The following is an 18,884-nucleotide window of genomic DNA, read 5'->3' on the forward strand; positions in this document are numbered from 1 at the left end:
GGGAATTAGACACTGGGGGTTCCGCGTTCTGCTGACCACTTAAACCGGAACTTCTGCTCCTGCACCTCAGAGCCATAGGTCAAGAAAACTGATATGGGCACAGTAGGCCTTGGCCCTCTATGGGCTTTTGTGCCACTGAGTTTTCTTCTTTAAGGGAAACTAACTCGCGAAACTCAGATATTTGCGAAATCAAACGGGAACTTGATTGGCGAAATTTATCAGAAAGAACTATCTTCCACCAATCAGCTTTAGTCAAATTCGCATTAGTGAATTGGCGATCGAAATGGGCTGCAGGTGGCGTAGAGCAGAACTCTTTTCCTATGACAACACTTCACATGCTTTCCCCATTAGCGTGTGGAAAGTCATAGAGGAAGGAAGTACGTTAGTTTCTCTCTTGATTTTCATATAGATTAAAATCTTTCAACTTGAAACACATAGATAGAACTGAAAACTGCATTAAACATAGTTCTAAAGAAGAGTATCATGGAAATTTTAAAAAATATTTTGATTAAATAAAAAGGAAAAATATTAAGAAAAGGGAAGATATCGTAGTATATTCCTATACAACTGAAAAGAGGAGGAGAGGGAAGGGAGAAGGGCTAAAGGCATGAAACCGGTCTCTCCCCAGATGGCGTATTCGAGTGTTGCGATCGCGAATTGCATGCATACAGTGATAACAAAAAGGAAAGTGCATGCTTTCTGTGATGTCATACCGAAAGCATCAGTTGAAGTTTAAATTTGAATCTCAAAGATATGTTTCTGTTAGTTGGCAATGCAGAGCCATACCAAAACAAAACAAGAAAAAGAAAAATTGCGTTGAAAATTTTACTCTCGAATATAACTGAAATTTTACATATTCATTACATTTTAATATTTTTTGGGGAATATCCCTATATTTTCTTTTCATTGTATAGCAAATGATTTTGATTTAAATGTTTAGCGTTTTTTGAGGCTTACATATATGCTGCGTAAAAGGTTAGTACTGACAATTTTCATATTTCAAGTGAAAATTAATTGAGAAGTTTACATATATGTTGTTCCGTTGTAAAAAAATTTCTCATAAATAACTGTATCTCTGTTTGCCTATTTACATTTGATTGTTTAAGATTATTTTTTGTTCTTTTTCGTTCCTAAGATATCTGAACATTGTACTCCATCATACGTTTGTTTTTCTTGGTTGGTGATAAGTGTGATGAGAGAGTTTAGGAATCTTTTTATTTTTTTCCCCATCAATTTTGTTTTAAAATTTTTTATGAATAATCACTTCATAGGATTTAAGAAATTGTAATTTTAGCTTGATGCTTTGGTTCAGTTAGTAAGTAAGAAATTACTTTTAAGGTATGAAAATTTAATTTATAACGATGACACTCTTAATAATATTGGGGAGATTTCCGTAGCGTGATCTATGGCAGAATAATGGCCAAGTCTTGGAAACTTCCGGGCATTGGCCCGCGAGAAACTAAAAAAAACATCACAGAAAGGGACTCGAAATGTATAACTTGTAGCCTCCCCTGGGAAAACATCTGCATGTTTTTTATTTTAAAAAATTTGCAAGTTTTAAACTTATTTGGCACCTTGGCGATTGTAGTTGACTCGACAGATCAAGATAAGGAAATATAATATATCTCACATTTATAAATTATCTACTTTACTTTTTATTTATCTTTAGTTTAATAAAATATTGAGTCTTTCACAGATTTAGTTCATTTAAGACACATTTAATGTGTGGTTGATTGAAGGTAATTGTTGTTTCATAAATGTTTTATTCTTTGATATTTTTCTGAACTAATTTTTTGCAGTGTATTCCTTTTATTTTAGATCCTTTTAGACTTTTTTTTTTAAACATATGAGTATTTTATAACTAACTGTTAGGTTTTAGTTTTTTAACTCAGAAAGATTCCTTTAATTGGTACCTACATGTTAGAACCATTTTTAATCACATTGTTGTGTTCTGATGTTCTTCCTGCATAATTGAAAATTTTATTATTATGCCTCTATATTCATTTTCTGAATCAGATTATCTATTTATTCAATCAGTCTGCAAACTTAATATTGTAGAGCTTTCCTATATTGTGTCACTGATTGAGATTTTTCAGATTGTGGAATCCTTTAATTATATGGATAAAAGCTCTAGCCATCATCCATTAAAGGAGTAAAAAGAGAGCTTTGCTTAAATGTTATTAATATAAATAGATTATTTTTTTCATCCAAGGCCAATTTATGATCTAAGTAATAAATCTGCTACTGAACTTAGAGTAAATGAAAAAATAAAATGACAACTAGTTATTCGTAGTAAGTTAAAGGAAATTAGATTTACTAAATCTTGATAAACACATTTCACTTACACATTTTTACTGTAAATTTATGAGTAATATGTATCTTCCTAAAGTACTCATCTACTATTCTTATAAGGTGTTATAATATTTATAATACTTAATAATATTTATAATTTTTACTTATTGTAAGTTTTCTGGTTAAAATAATATATTTTAATGATATATCTTGATTATTTTATATATAGATTTATCATTTATTCTTGTAAATAAACTTGTTTTATTTTTAAAGTTTTATCATTTTAATAATAATTTATTTAGTTTTAAAGTATAATCTTTTTCTTAAACCATTCTTATTTATTAAATGAAATAAATATTAATCAAAATAATAATTTCTAACATTGATGCATAGTAAAATTATAATCCAAATAGCAAATTGCTAAATTTTCTATCAAAGCTTGTTTCTAAAATAATTAAAATATCACTTCTAATTAAAACCATTCACATTTTTCCATTAAATTCTTCAGTTAAAAAAAATTATTCCACTGATGAAAAATTTACTTTTAATGTTGTTAGAAATAAATATGTAATTTAAAAATTCTTTTTTTTCCTTTTTTTTTTCTCTATATATAACTAAATTATTTTTGAAATAAATTATAACAGTTAATGCAAATGAAAAAACCTTTAGATAATATGTGTGTCCTCCTTGATTTATTCTTATCAATCATAGGAAATGTATGGTTCTATTATTTAAAATATTTTTATTTTGCAATTTATATTTATTTAAAAAAATTTTTTTTGTATGTTAATTAAATATTTTTAGCTATTTATTTAGAATAGCTTTAATTTTTTGAATTATATTACAGGTATTTACATCTCTAACTACAATGATGAATACTTGAATAAAGTGTAAGCTTTTTTATTTTCCAAAATGAGTGCTAAGTCGCTTGAAAGGTTGTCTGTTCGGGAGCGTGAGAAGTTAGAAAAGTATATTAAGTCTTTCATAGCAAAAGTCCCACAAGCCATTGTTCAATCCAGATTTGGGAAAATGAGGGATCGTTCTTCGAATTGCAGTTCTTTAGACAATGATGTGGTAAGTGTATTTTATATCTAATAAAATAACATTTAAACTGTGAGATTTACAAAGAAGTTAGTGATAGCCATTTTCAATTTTTTTTCATAGTCTTTTATTGTCAAAAAGTGTCAAGTTACTTCAGACTTATATAAAATAAAGTTTTAAGTAATTGGAATAAAACTTTTTGTATTGACAACATGAAGGAAAACTTGTGATACCTGAATTGATTTTCTACACTAGTGCTATGGGAATGTTTGATGTGTGTGCTATAGCATATACTAGTAATGTACCCTAGTACTATGGAATAGGAAGGTTTGAATATCGTTGAAATTTATTAAATGAATTAAGTGTTATTTTTTCATGTATATGTATTATCATAAATGCACAGTGCACAAAAAAAGAGAAAATCTTGAATAACTTATGATCTAGTGATCAGATCTTCGTGTACCAGGATTCAATCTAAATGTCCTAATAATGGACCTCAAATATGCTAATTAATTACAGCAGATGATATTTTAAGTTATGAAAACAGACACAAACACTTATTTTCTCCAAATAAAAGTACCTTTTGGCAGATTTGGATTTCTGACTCAAAATGTTGGAGATAGCAGCAATCTGAGAAATATGGAGTTAGGTCAGAGCAGGTGAGGGGATGAAAGTTTGGACTCCTTAATGTTAGTTTTACTTATTGCATATTTTTCCAGATCTTGAGAAATTTTTGAGTGAATTGAAAATGTTTTGAACACAATTATAAAATTATCTTATTTAACGAGAATTCTGTGCAAAAATAATTTTTAATAGTTTTTTTATTTGGTTTAGATATTTTTGTATTATTTTATTTAATAAAAGTCAAAAAAATTTTGAATTATAATTTATACAAATGTTTATATTTATTTGAAGAATGGAAGTTTTTTTGGCAAAATTCAAAATATACAAAATGAACACAATTGGCTAAATAGTTAATAAAATATCAGATTTTAAAATAATCGTTTTTTTAGAATTTGATTTTTCAGGAACTATTTGATTGTCAGGAACTATTCAAAATGTTAGGACCATATTTTCTAGGTTGTGGCTTGTTCCCATATTTTAAAGGTCATGATTCTGGATCTGTGGAAAAAAAAGTCTTTTCTGAGAAAATACGTTTTTGTGTTTGATTTCATAACTTAAAATATTGTATGCATTAATTAATTATTTGAGGTCACCCTTTTAGATCAAAGGTTGAATGCTGCTATATGAAGCTCCAATCGCTTGATCATAAGTTATTCTGGTATTTTTTTTTTTTTTTTGCACACTATACATAAAAGTATAATTTATATGTTTTTTTTTTAACCCTAACGTTCTGCTTTGTTATTTTACATTAATACTTTTTTATTTATTATAAACTTTTAGTCAGATATATAAAATATAAAAGCCTCATCAAAAGCTTTATGGCAGTAGCATTTTGAAATATGTCTCAGAAATTTGCATTTTTAAAGATTGCATTAGAACAATAACAGTTGGAACTATAATAAAAAATTTTTTTCTTATATTAAGTAATAATTATTTAGAGAAAATTTTTTTTTACATAATATTTCTTGCTTATTAATAATGTATATTATTTTGAATTCCTTAAAAATTATATTTTGTTCATTTCAGTATGAAATTGCCATTGAAGATGATTTAGAAGTTCAAGAAAAAGTGAAAGAAGCTTGTAGAAATGTTAATCCACTGCATGAATTCTCTGTGAACGTTGAAATTCTTTTGCATACTATAGATCAAGAGACATTAGCATTAGAAGAATGGAACATACGTCAAGTATATTCCCAAACATTTTGGGATCCTAGGTATAAAGTTTCTGCCGAAATCGAAGTGATTTTTCGTAAACTGTACATGCTGTTGAAGTCAGTTATTCCTGTGACACGTGCTAATCCAGCATTCAAAATGTCACTGCAGCACAAGAAATACAATTATGTTATGATGTATAGAATCTATTCTGGTGAACCAAGGGTAATTTATTTTCTTTAATTAGTTGAAGAATTTTTTTTTACACAGATCTATTTATTTACAGGAGCTTTCAAAAATGGTTTAAAACCATCAAAGGTGGAATGTTGAATTTGGTTTTAAATTATCTTTATTTAATTTTCATACATGAACTAATGACATGTGCTTTACTTGAATCATTTAAAGCATAAAATATGTGATTAATATTAGAGATAAATTATTTTAATAGTCCTCATTAAAGTTTGTACTGTTTGTTTGACTTGCTTGAAGTTCTTAGTATATTTTAAATTTGACTAGTATGAAATAATAAACTTTCAAAAATTCACATGAAATGAAGTTTAATCACTAATTCATTATAATTAAAAAATCTAATTCATGATAATTCTTTCATTATAATTGATATTTTTAAGGCTGATTGATTAGGTGAGTTAAATATTTTAAAAAAGTTAGAAGTATTTTAAAAAAGTAATGATTAGCAGAAGTTCTTGGAAGTTGTAAAATTTGGCCAATGAATTTTTGTGACTAACTATGAATTTTTGAAAATTCACTTGACACAAAGTTTACTCTAATCACTTTTTTTTAAACTACTTATTAGAAATCTGTCTGGTGTATTTGATTTTAAGGCTGATTTACATGGAGGATTAATAATTCTACATAGCAAGTAATTATTCTACATATTTAATTCATATGGGGACATAACAAGAACAATATAGTTTACTATTAGAAAGAAGATAAACTATTTTTAAGAAGGAACGAGTACATAGTGCATGTGAAAATGACCTGCTAATTAAAATAATTTCCAAATATTTCTTGTGGTCTTATGCTAAAGCAATGTCTGGAAAGAAAATTATATATGTTGTCATTTAAGTGAAAAGGAGAAAAATTTAACTCACAAAAGTTTAATCAAAAGATCAAAATTTTATACTTCAAAAACTTTTACTTTCATAATTTTTGTAGAGTTAGAGATATCAACAGTTAAAACATATGCATTGTTTGATAACAAATGAATTCTTATAATGTTTGTTATACAGTGATAATCTAGTTGACATGTATATATTAAATGTTGATAAATTAGTGAGAAAGAGGCTATTTCTTAATACAAAGTTTGCCCTCACTTTAATTATTAACAATATTTCAGATTGCATAAAAATTATTTTTGTTCAATTAAAAAATTAATAATTTTCATTCCATCTGAAGTTCAGAATACCAGCCATACATAGTGTGATAAAATAAATGGTTATATTCACTTAATGGTAATATTTGTTAATTTTTATTTTAGATTTCCCAATTGGGTATTAATCCTGTGAAATACAAGCTTGGAGAAGTTCATACACCAGTTGGAACAATGAGCGTTTCAGTTGCTTATAGATCTGATCAGGAGATGACTATAGAACCTAAAAATTCAGAGAAGGAAAACTCTTTTATGTTGAACAGTGATTACTTTAATCTTGATCTCAGTCCTAAAAGATTAAGCTCTGCTCCAAGAACTATTAAAAAGTAAATAAAAATTATGATTGTTTTTTTGATACCTATTGATGCTACTTTTTTACTACTAGATATATTTTTATCCTATTTAAAATTTTTTTTCCCTTCTGCTTTTAACTTTAGCATTTTAGAGTGAACAAAAATATCAAATTTTCATTTATGTCTTAATTAAGTCTTTCATTAATTGTCTATTAGTCTTTCATGAATTGGTTCTTTCAGTAATTAATTCATTGACAAAATATGCATCTTTCATTAGTTGCCTTAAATATTGATTGATAATGCAGACGTGCCAACTCTCCCGCATTTTGCGGGAGTCTCCCGAATTTTGAGTTATTCTCCCGCCCTCCGGAATTGATTTGAAAAACTCCCGAATTTTACTGCAATCGACGGCCAAACTCAAAATTACCTAATTTTTCCGCGAAAGTAAGTTTTTCTTTCAGCTTGAATTCCATCCCCTCTTATCAAACTACCATCTGCCTGAAGCATAGCTGAACATGCTTTATTTCCCCCCCTCTTCAACGTTACCTCTTAACACTCCTATTTCACCCGCCCCCTTACACTGGGGGCGGGTGAAATCTTCCTCTTCTTTCGTGTGGAGTTGAATGCAATGACGTCACATGTCGTTATCGAGTGACGTCCGTTCAGGAGTGGGGTAACTCGTACTCTCGATAGTTGGAATTGATATTGTATCTTGCTGTTTTTATAGTTTTTAATGCGTATTTTTCCACGGTTGGCAACAAGCTCGTAAACTAGCAACGTGATATCAATTATTCGTTTAGTCTTCGTATATTTAAAAAAAAAAAATTATTTTTTTCAAGTATGTCTTAAGTCGAAACAGAAGTATGGATCAATTTCAACAAATCATGTACCAATGACTTTAGCAAGACTTAATAGCGGAGAGCTAAGTTTGCAACTCTTTTTTTCATGCATACAGTAGAGAACCATTTATCTGGTATCCAGATAATCCGGAAAAAAAAAATTTGCTCGGTTCTCCCGCCATTTTGAACTAAAACGATATGAAAAAAAAAGCGGAAACTGGACTAATCCTTGAAGTTGAGTAGAGGAAATGTGAGGAAGGGAAGAATTTTTTTCCCCGTTTACCCAGAGAAACGTCATTTCTTCCGCGACCTTGAAGATTTTAGATCTTTATTCTCTTTTAGGTCGTTAAACTCAAAGGAGTGGCATGATGATTTCGTTTGCTGTTTGATTTACGAGGGGGTGGGGAAAATGCATTGCACATGCATATCAGTGAACAGAAGATGAAAGAGAAAAATATATTTATCTATTTGACATCGATTAATGAAAATAAAATGTTTTTCTTTTGAAGTGCGGTATCATTCGCAAGTTTTTCTTGATGTGGAATCACACCTACTTTAATTAAAAATCGCGTTTTTATAAAAATAAAAAAAAAGGAGAATTGTTTATTAATTTAAGCATACAATTATTTTATGAAGCAGATTGCAGTTTCGTTTTTCTGATTCCACTTTCTTTTTTTTCTTTTTCATGATAAATTTTGCACTCAATAAAATTATTTGTATTACCAAATTTTTTCATTAGTTTTTTTTTTTTTTAAAGTCCGTTGATCTTGCCTTGTTCTAGGTTTTAATATTTATGCTAGTGCCGTTTTTTAACTATCGTTTCGGTTCGATAATTTTCAAGTGTTTTTATTTAGATTAATAGGTTTTCCTTTTATTTTCGCCCCCCATGAAATATATTGCGTTATTTAATCATTGATTTTGTTTATTAGTTGATTTAGGAATCGTAATTATTTTTTAAACTTGTTTTTCTTGTCTAAACTTGCAAATTTTTTTATTCTTTTAAATTTTATTTTACTACAATTTTTTTCCTTTTTAGATTTAGGAGTGCTTTTCTTTTTTCTCTTACTTTAAAATGTGTTTAAATTTTTTCCTTGTAATTTGGGTTTGATAAAACATCGATTAACGACACTTTTTTGTCGATCCAGGAAACCGGGAAATTAAGACATCCGGGATAGCGATGGTCCCGAGCATCCCGGATAATTGGTTCTTTATTGTACAGACATTAGTATTTTTATACATTAGTATTGAATTGGTTTTTTAAAATAAAATAGTTATTCAATTTGTTTATTTTTTAGAAGTTTTTGTGCATTTTTATTACAGTGTCAAGGGTTTTTGAATAATGTTTTATTAAGGAAATGGTATTTATTTAAAGAGTATCTACCTAATATAGTTTTGTGTTGCTAAATCTGTGTTTAATTATTTTATTTCCATTTAATATTTTTAAACAATTATTGCTCTATTAGTGTGTAAAATTTCTTGCATTCTTATATTTAATACATTTTACTTAAAATTCCTTAGAAGTGCTAAATGTTGCATACCATGCACCTTTTTTTACCCCTCCTGAAATCTCCTGAATTCTTGTTAGGGAAACTCCTGAATGTTAATTTTGCTAGGTTGGCGCGTCTGGATAATGTTATCATGTGATTGTCATTTCTTTTTAATTTGATAAATGAAAGATAATATCCCTGAAAAACAAGGTTAAGTGCTTGGCCATGATTTGGGGGTGTGTCAAACAACGTATATTTGCAAAAAATTGGCCTTTTGCATAGAACTAAGATTCACAAATTGCTCAAAAGTGATTGAGGTATTCTAATATCTTTAGTATGATTTTTTTTTCTCAGAATTTTTAGGACTTTTAGGAAAAAATCAACCCAATGTATCAAAACTCAAGGGAAAAAATGATTATTAATAAAATTGTATAAGGCTTATCAGCTTATTTTATATTTTGGTGAAAATGTTGTTATAAATTCCGTATGGTCATTGTCTTGAAAGTTTTGAAAATATCTTTGCACAATTTATTTTAAAGGCATTTTGCAATTTTATTTATAGTTTACTATTTCTACACTTAGAAAATGAATCTAAAGAATCCTTTCAGATTATCGAGTAATTTAAATTCTTCAAAACATCCTTGGTTTCCATTAATTTATATTTGTCAATTTTAAGATTAACGAAAAGCTATTAAAATATTTATTCTAAAAAGTTCGTATAATAAACTTCATTGCCATTTAACATTAAATTGTATAAATAGTCTATAAAATAAGAGATCTGAAAACTAATTAAAATCGTAATTAAGACCATTATAAAATTCTGATAATTTAATTCTGATTATGCCAATAAATGGAAATTTTCAAAATTTGTAAACATATTCGAAGCATTATAGTCAATTTAAAGGACAACTTTATGTAAAATATGCTTATAAAACAGGGTTCCCACGGTCCTTGAGAGTCCTTGAAAGTCCTTGAATTTTTTTTTGCTAAATTTAGGTCCTTGAAAGTGCTTGAAAAACGTCTTAGGTCCTTGAAAAACTTGATAGGTTCTTGAATTTGTCCAATACTGCCGGCGGCCCTTTTTATAAAACTCCCGCGGATCTTTCTCGTTCTTTCTGTTTTGTTCCCTAGCTCTCTCACGTGGTTTTTAATGCCACCGTTTCTAACCGGGCCTAGCGTCTTGGTGTCTGCCAAGCGCGCAGAGCACAGCAGACAATCAATGCGTTCGGGGCGAGACTCCACTTCATCTTCTGTCGCATATGCTTAGATCTTCTTTTTTCTTATCGAAACTGGAATACTCTCGAATTTCGTAACAATATGTACCTTGTAGTTTTCAATAAGTTTGCCGTTTTACCATCCGCACTTGTCCTTACGTTTGCGTCATTTCAAAACTTTATTGTAAAGCGTATTCGCAAAGGCACGGCTTCGTATTTGTGTTATGTAGTTTAGACTAGTTATGCCTGGGAAGTGCTATTTTAATCCCCAATGGATGGATAATCAAGCTTATAAAGAATGGATTTTATCGATGCCCGAAAAGAAGTTCTGAGCCAAGTTCCGATTATGCATGAAGGAGATCGATATCGCGAAAATGGAAGAATCTGCTCTAAAATCACACATCAAAGAAAGGTAAAACAAAAAGGCAGTCTCATGCCCTGAGTTCTCTTTTTCCAAAGACATCAACATCTAATTCATCTGGTGTAAATACTCCTTCAACATCGTGTGCCCCATGTGAAACAGAAACTTTAGTGGCCGAGGCAGGGGTGATTGTGCTCCGGAAAAAGTCCGAATTTCCGGAATTTTCACTAACTGTGATCCGGAAGTTTCCGGAAATCGAAGGTCCAGTTGTTTTAACAAATCATTGATCACAAAAGTTTCCGGAAATCAATGATACAGGGTTGCCTCCGACGACTAAAAAGCTACTATTTTCAGCCTTAGGCGACTATGGCGCTTTTTTTTTTTGCCTGAAAAGGCTAAAAAAGCAACTATTTTCAGGAATAGGCGATTATTGGGAGACTTTTTTTACTTTTGGCGAAGTTTTTTCGCAAAAATGAACGTTACTTTTCAGTCCCCTCGCTAATACGTGCGTAGTGCTGCCTACCACGTGCATGTGCTCAGTGACGTCATCACGCTAATCACTCCCTTGTTATTTAACCCCACGGAAGAAAAAAAAAATCTGCTTTCCTTCATTATTCTCTCGTTCAAGTGGAAGCGTATTTGAACTGAACTTATGTATAAAAATTCTGTATTCGTTTAAAATTACTAGAAGTAGAATTTATGCCTTGTAAATATTTTCTCTAGATTTGATTTGTAAATATTTTTTTCTGGAAGAATCAATTTCCTTTGTAAATTCCAGCATACAGAGTCTTAAATTATATTCCTTTTTGTTTTGAACATCTCTTTAGTTCAGTTTAAAGTATTTTTTATTTGAAAATTTATTGATTCATTGCAATTATTAGATCTGATATACTGTATAAGTTGAAGCTGAGTGTAAAGTTTAGATTTGATATTAATGATGCTACTGATTTCAAGTATGAAAATTCTTGTTTGTTTTTTTTAGAAGTATGAATTTTATTACACAACGTTCTTTTTTGTAAATATTTTTTCCCAGTAGCTACTTTGGAATTCCATTTTCAAAGATGGAACTTAAAAACACTGTTTATTTTATTTGTTAGTAAGGGAGAGCCAGATACTTTATAAGCTTATATTCAATATTAATATTAATTTTTTATCAGTAAATAGTTAGATTGTAATCAATAGATAATAAACTAAATAGTTATCAGTAAATAGTAAACTAAGAAATATTGAGAAAAAGGAAAAAAAACCAATTTTTTTTTTTCAATTGAAACTGTTTTTTTTTTTTTTTTTTTTTTTTTTTTTTTTACTTCAACAATATATATATATTTTTTTTACCTCAAAATTTTTTTTCCGGAAATTTTCCGGAATTTTGACTTGGGCTCACAATCACCCCTGCCGAGGTAACATTGTCTTCTTATCTGGTCAAAAGGAATGTGCTTGATGCTGAAATTCTCTGGAGTCTGAAGTTCATCACTAGTAATTATTCATTTAACTCCTGTGAAGGGATCAGTAAGTTGTTCTCGAAAATGTTTGCTGATAGCTGTATAGCGAGACAATTTTTTTGTAGTGCCACAAAGTGAGCCTATTTGGGCTCCTTTGGATTGGCACTATACTTCAAAGGGGTTCTTATAAATGAACTGAAGAATGTCAGTCTCTACAATCTAAGCAGATGGACATTATGGTAAGGAATTGATAATAAAGTTTGCACTAAGTATCAGGGTTTGAAAAAACCCGGGGATTTTTGAAAAAACCCAACCCACCTGGGCTTTATTGAAAAAACCCGGGGAAAATTGGGTTTTATTTGAAAAAACCCGGGGAAAATTGGGTTTTTTCATTTAGTGCTCATAAATTTTACTGTGAAAATATTTTTATTTATTAAATAGAGTTGTATAAGTAAACACTAAAATTTCATCTGACTTTTACCTGTAATAAAATTGAACTGGAATAAATATTTAATGGTCTTCCATGCTTTTATAATACGATTAACAGAAAGTGAAATTAAAATTTCTTATAATTATAAAGAGTATCAGTTATTTGCCACTTTTTTCAAATATTTAGATAAATATATGCATTTTTAGATACATTTTAACTTTATAGTTTCAAAAGACAAATTAATCTTAAAATTATAAAAAAAAAGCATATATAAAAAGTTATAGCTTATTTTTTTAAAATCAGAAAATAAAACTTTAAATTTGTTTATTGTTGTTTAATGTATCACTTAATAGAAATTTTTTTTGTTTGCTTTCAATATTTTTAAACATGATTAAAAGAAACAAAAATTGTATTCAAATGAAATCTTAAAAATAATATTTAAAAAATCTTAAAAGATATATTTTAATTTTTAACTGTTTTTTAATTGTGATAAACTTTCTCCAAATAGTTAAAAATTGTCAGCAGATGTTAAGAGTTAACTTTAAAAAAAAAGGTCCAATTTTTTCCTTTATTATTATTATCATACAACAGATTCAAAGTGTCTACATTTCTCTCTTAGATGGTGATACACTTTTACGGGTTTTGTAGCTTTATCTATTCCTAATCTATTTCGAAGTTTACTCTGCACCAAACCGAAACTTGAAAAGTGTCTTTCGATAGAGGATGCTGGTGCTGAGTGCAAATAAGAAAGAATTGACAGAAATTTTGTGGAAGCTAGGAATTTTATTTATTTATTTACTTATTTTTTTTTTGCCATAATTTTCCACTATTTTTTGATGAAAACTGTTGAATAACATTGTCAAGCATCATTGATTTTGGAAAGTATTCAGGATCGGAAATTTTGAATGCCATAACACGTGGCAGAAATTCTGGATGATGCTTAGAAAGACAGTTTTCTGCTAATTAGTCCTGTTCATCATTTAAAAATTGTCCCCTTGTTTTGGGATCCAGGATGCATATGCTAATAAATGATGTGGCTGAACAGCCTGATTGAATCTTTTTACAAAATGTTTATGGGTTTGTGCAAGGTGGGTCCCAAAAATGCTGACGGACGACAACAAATGGAATGCGCTCAGTAATGGAGTGCGTCTCCATGAGGACAATGCTCGTCCACACATTGCCGTGTCACAACTGATCTCATCGACAGATTTGGATGGAATACAGCCCAGACTTGGCCCCCAGTGATTACCATCTCTTTCATGAATTAAAGAAACACTTGGGAGGGATGCATTTCACAACCGACGAAGAGCTGAAAGAAGAGGTTTTAAGATATCTTTGTGGCACGGCGGCAGAGTTCTACGACTCAGGCATAAAGAAGATGATACACCGCATGTAAAAATGAATTGATCTAAACGGCGATTATGCAGAAAAAAAGAGGAGAGTCTAATTCATCACACGATAGTAAGTTTATTCATATTTCAACAGCTTCTGAAATTGAAATGTTTTCTGATTGAAGCTTTTTGTAAAGCTTAAGAAACAATTGATATCTGTTTTCCCCAATTGATAGTTTATTGGTAAAACCCAACATTATTTAATATTTTTGACATATTATTATTAGATTCATTTTGATGTTCAAGAATAATCTTTTCATATTTATGGTAATTATTGGCAAAAGTTTTTACGTGCTCACAATATGAATTCCACCTAGTGTCATTGGGTCATCAAGCAGTTTTTTTCATTTGCCCATCCATGTGCTTGATGCACATTTCTAAAATATTTGTTAACTTCAACGATGTGTCCAATGATAGTATTAGGAGATACTTCTTTTTTAACCAAATTTAAAATAAACAATTTGTGAAAAAAACACCAAGTGGGTTTTTTCAAAGTGGGCCCACTTGGGGAACCCTGGTTATATGTATTTTATATTAAGTTTAAATAACGCATTATCACTACCTATTTGAATCTGCTTTATTGTTAAGTGCATTACGTTTCATAATTTTTTAAATTAGGAATTATAAAATATAAATGCAGTAATATAAAAGGAACAAGTTTATTAATCTTTTTGTTTTTACACACATTTATTTACTATATTTATTAAACATATGGATATTACCTATTATAAAATTATAATCTGTAAATATTTATAATCAGTAAAAACTAAAATTTCATCTGACTTGAGTTAAATAAAAAACTGAAATAAATATTTAATGTTCTTACATGTTTTTATAATAAGGTTAATAGAAAGTGAAATTAAAACTATGTATAATTATAAAGAGTATCAGTTACTTGTCCCATTTGTTTTCAAATAATTAACCCTAGAAAAATGATTTCATTTTTAGATAAATAATTTTAAAAAGTTCTCTTATAAAAAGTTTTAGCTTTTTTTTTTTTTTTTTTTTTAAAGCCAGAAAATAAAACTGTTTAAATTTGTTAATGTATCACTTGGTAAAAAAAGAAAAAAATTGTTTCTTTTCAATTTTTTTAAACATATGAATTAATAATAATAACCTGTTTATTAATATATAAAGCATGCAACTATATTTGAAAAATTGATCTTTTCAGAGTATATTATTTAAATTTTTATTTGATTTAATATCATTAAAATATTACTTTTTGAAAAAACCCACTTGAAGTTTTCAATAGTAGATACCTACTATAAAATTATATGAAGATTCGAGTTTCTTTTACTTTACTAATATTAAAAACTTAATCATATAAATCATGCAACTCTATTTGACAAATTTATGCTGCACTATAAATTATATAAAAGTAAATGCAAAATAATAAGTTTTAATAGCAAAAAAAAAATTTTATTTGAAAAAACCCACTTATCGTTCCAAGTGGGTTTTTTCAAGGTGGGCCCGCCCAATAAAACCCGGGCGGGTTTTTTCAAAGTGGGCCCACTTGGCGAACCCTGCTAAGTATCTTACCTCCCAATTTATGGGTCATGGAACTGCAGAAAATATTTTGTCCTCTTTTTACAAATGCATGGATGATGGTTAAAAGCTCTCTAAAATACTTCAATTATCCATGGATGGACCCTATGTCAATTGGAAATTCTATCAGAAACTTCAGTGTGAATTAAAAGGTCCCACCAGGTCATATTCATTGGCAGTTGTGGATTACACATAACGAATAATGCTTTTAAACATGGTGAAAATGGGATATATTCCTTCTAATTTTTATTTTCAGAAAGAATTGTTGCTGTACAACATTTAGAGAAGGTTGTGTAAATAATTTCAGAAACGATGTTTAATAGAGGAGAGGAGGGGGTTATGGAATAGTCATGGAATGTGGAATACCTAAGATTTAGCTCTGTCTTTCATGCAGCCTTCACATGGAAATACACAGGAGTAAAGGATTTCACCATTAACACCTCATTACCATTAGTTATAGATTGTGCTGAAAATGATTTTGTGAATTAATGTGTAAAACCAGTAGGGTTGTTTTTAAAAAAATATAAATTTTAGTCCATAATACATATACTTTCTTCTCTCTATATAGGCAAAGCATTTAGGTATTATATTTGAAATTAATTATTGCCACAACAAGCATTGTTGCTTCTAGTAAAATAGAAGAGAATAATTTTTAAAATTGGTCTTAGATTAAGGTCCTTGAAAATTTTGTTTAGGTCCTTGAAAAGTCCTGGAAAGTCCTTGAATTTCAATCTCATCATAGAGTGGGAACCCTGTAAAAGTAAAGTAAACTGCATCATCCGTAAACTGTATGGTGTGAACTAAAATAATCCAAAATCTTAAAAATTGATATGTTCTCATGGCATTCTACAAAGTAAATGTTTTTTTTTAACTGTTCATAATTAAAATTTTATATATTAAGTTTTCTTCACTGCAAATCAGGAGCTAAGTCTTCTAATTGTATCATTGAGAAATTTTTTTATTAATTTGCTCTAATTTTCATTAAATTTTAATAATTTATCTATCATTTAAATATTTTTCGGAGACAATTGTTAATCAATTATCTAATTTTATTATCTGCATTGTTTGATTATTGACATTGTTATATACAAGTTTTTAATGTATTTGTTTTATTTTAGTCATGTTTTAAGAAATAACTCTAATTCCCAAAATGTTGGAGCTTTTGCTCAATGCAACTTAGTGCCAGATCCTGGTTTTCCTGAATTAGCATTCCTACAAAAATCAATATTGCACCCATCACGCAGTTGCTTGCGGCAAGAAAATGAAGAAGCCAATGATAATGTGAAAGGTGATCTCAATTCAAATGTATCTCCTGACGTTAAGCTGGATAGAAAAGATATTATTAAAGATGCTGATAGACTTTCTTGCAGCGATGTATCAGATGGTAGTGATTTTGTTCTAGTTGATCTTGTAAGTTATTATTTCACTATTTGGCTGTATTTTTGCAATTTTATTTTACAGATTTATGTTTACTTTTTGTGTTGTTGAAAATGACCAGTAAAAACTACTCTAAAGGTTTTGTTTAAGTATTGTGTAGCTATGAGTTTTTTGAAGACGTACGTGACTTAAACCCAGTGGTAGAATCTCGGCGACATTGTCGCAGAACGTTACAGAGTTCTTGCAGAAAGATTTTTCCTTAGAAAGTAAAAAAATTTGGTTTTCTTTCCTGCAAAAATGTTCTAAATTTTTTTTCTCTCTAAAATTATATTTGAAAAATGTATTTTTCGCGCTTTGACGGGAAAGAAATGTTATTAATTTTTCGATTCTTATTTGAGAAGAATGAAAAATAAGGAATATTGAAGTAAAAAATTTCTTTTCTGCAGAAATGTTAGAAAGATTTTTTCCCTCCACAATTATACTCAAGAGATACCTTTTTTACACATCAGAAGGGAAGAAATGTTAGTGATTTTTTTAAAATTTCCTTTTGGGGAAAAGTAAAAAAATTTTACTTTTCTTTTCTTTCACTGATTTTACTATTTTTAATTATTATTTTTCTATGTGATGATGATTTACGAATTGTGAAAAAAGAAATAATTAGTGTGTTTTCCTCTTACAAAATGTGAGAATATCGCCCATGATATTAGAATAAAAAAATATTACATATTCATTATTTAAAAAAAAAAATACATACAATTTTATTATATCCAAATAAGCTTTTCTTTGTAAATACAACGTTTCTGTTACTTTAAAATTAATTAATAACATGCATATTAGTTATTATTAAAAGTATCTTGCAGAAAAATATTAGTGCTAGAGAAGATTGTCGCAGAAAGCCCAAAGAAATTCTGCCACAGGGGACTTAAACTTATCAAGAGTATAAAAAACAAAGTATATTAGATAAAAAATATGGTTCATATTACCAAAATTGGTTTCAAGATTCAATCAAAATTGATTCTTTGTTATTTCTGAACTAAAGCACTTATTTTGTCAAAATTAGTTTAGTTTAGTTATTAGTAACTATTTTGTGCACTTATTATTTAGAAACCATCTGTACATTTTGTTTGGTTGAAAAAGTCTTTATATCAAGAGTTTACCGTATTTTGTGAATATCTTTGTAGTAATGAACTTTGTTTAATTCTGAAATAAAATGCGATTCTTAATTTAAACATTTAATATTGTGATTTTTTCTTTTCTTTCAGAAGCCGCCATTTGCTACTTGTGATCCCGATCACGGTTTAGGTGCTTTTTACCAAGAATGCCAGCTTGCCCCACCACTGTCATCCTTCAGTGATCAACCATCTTTAGAGGAACAGGTGCTTGACGTAGCTACACAGCTTGAGAAATTTGAAATTAGTATGATGGACTTTGACAAATTTGTGGATTCTGTTTGCCAAATTAACTCTAAAAATTGATATTATCATTATTCTTTTTCTTTGTACATATCTATGTTGCACATTTTAAATTAAATTTATTGATTGAAAACATTTTTGTAAGCATTATTTAAAATTATGTTGACTTAAATTTATTAATGTTGTTTCATAGCTAGAAAATGTTACTATATTAAAATGAATTAAGTTAGGAACATTATAAATTTCTTGACTAATTTTCATTAAGGTTCCAGACTATTTCCTTGATAAGTATACACACAGACGTGCTTTTTCTCATAGTAAACATTTGATTACTAACAACTAAATTCAGGGTATCTGTGCACCTGAAAAGTCATGATAAATCATGGATTTTGTTATTGAACAAAATTTGTCCAGACTTTAACTATTTTTTTAAAAAAAATCATGGAAAGTGATGGGTTTAGGTCGTCGAAAAATCTAATTTTAAAATGGAATTTACCCCCTCCCAATTTCGCAGTGTTCCAAATATCTATATTTGTAGCAAAATTGCCACTCATAGTCATATTCTATTAAAATATAAAATGTTTTTATCATATA

At 28.9% G+C, this 18,884-nt stretch overlaps 1 protein-coding gene across 1 annotated transcript; it reads left to right on the forward strand.

The window, feature by feature from the left end:
* The first annotated feature begins 704 nt into the window (after positions 1–704).
* Positions 705–18,425, forward strand: Atg13 (Autophagy-related 13). Its single transcript, XM_043046437.3, has 6 exons — positions 705–975; positions 3,140–3,366; positions 4,984–5,334; positions 6,608–6,825; positions 16,620–16,911; positions 18,141–18,425. The coding sequence occupies exons 2-6, from the start codon at positions 3,205–3,207 to the stop codon at positions 18,351–18,353; spliced, it is 1,236 nt and encodes a 411-aa protein (XP_042902371.1). The 5' UTR covers positions 705–975; positions 3,140–3,204; the 3' UTR covers positions 18,354–18,425.
* Positions 18,426–18,884: the final 459 nt, after the last annotated feature.

The sequence above is a fragment of the Parasteatoda tepidariorum genome, chromosome 7 (genome assembly GCF_982258835.1).
Source record: "Parasteatoda tepidariorum strain Cologne lab strain chromosome 7, Ptep-v5.0, whole genome shotgun sequence".
Taxonomy (NCBI): Eukaryota; Metazoa; Arthropoda; class Arachnida; order Araneae; family Theridiidae; genus Parasteatoda; species Parasteatoda tepidariorum.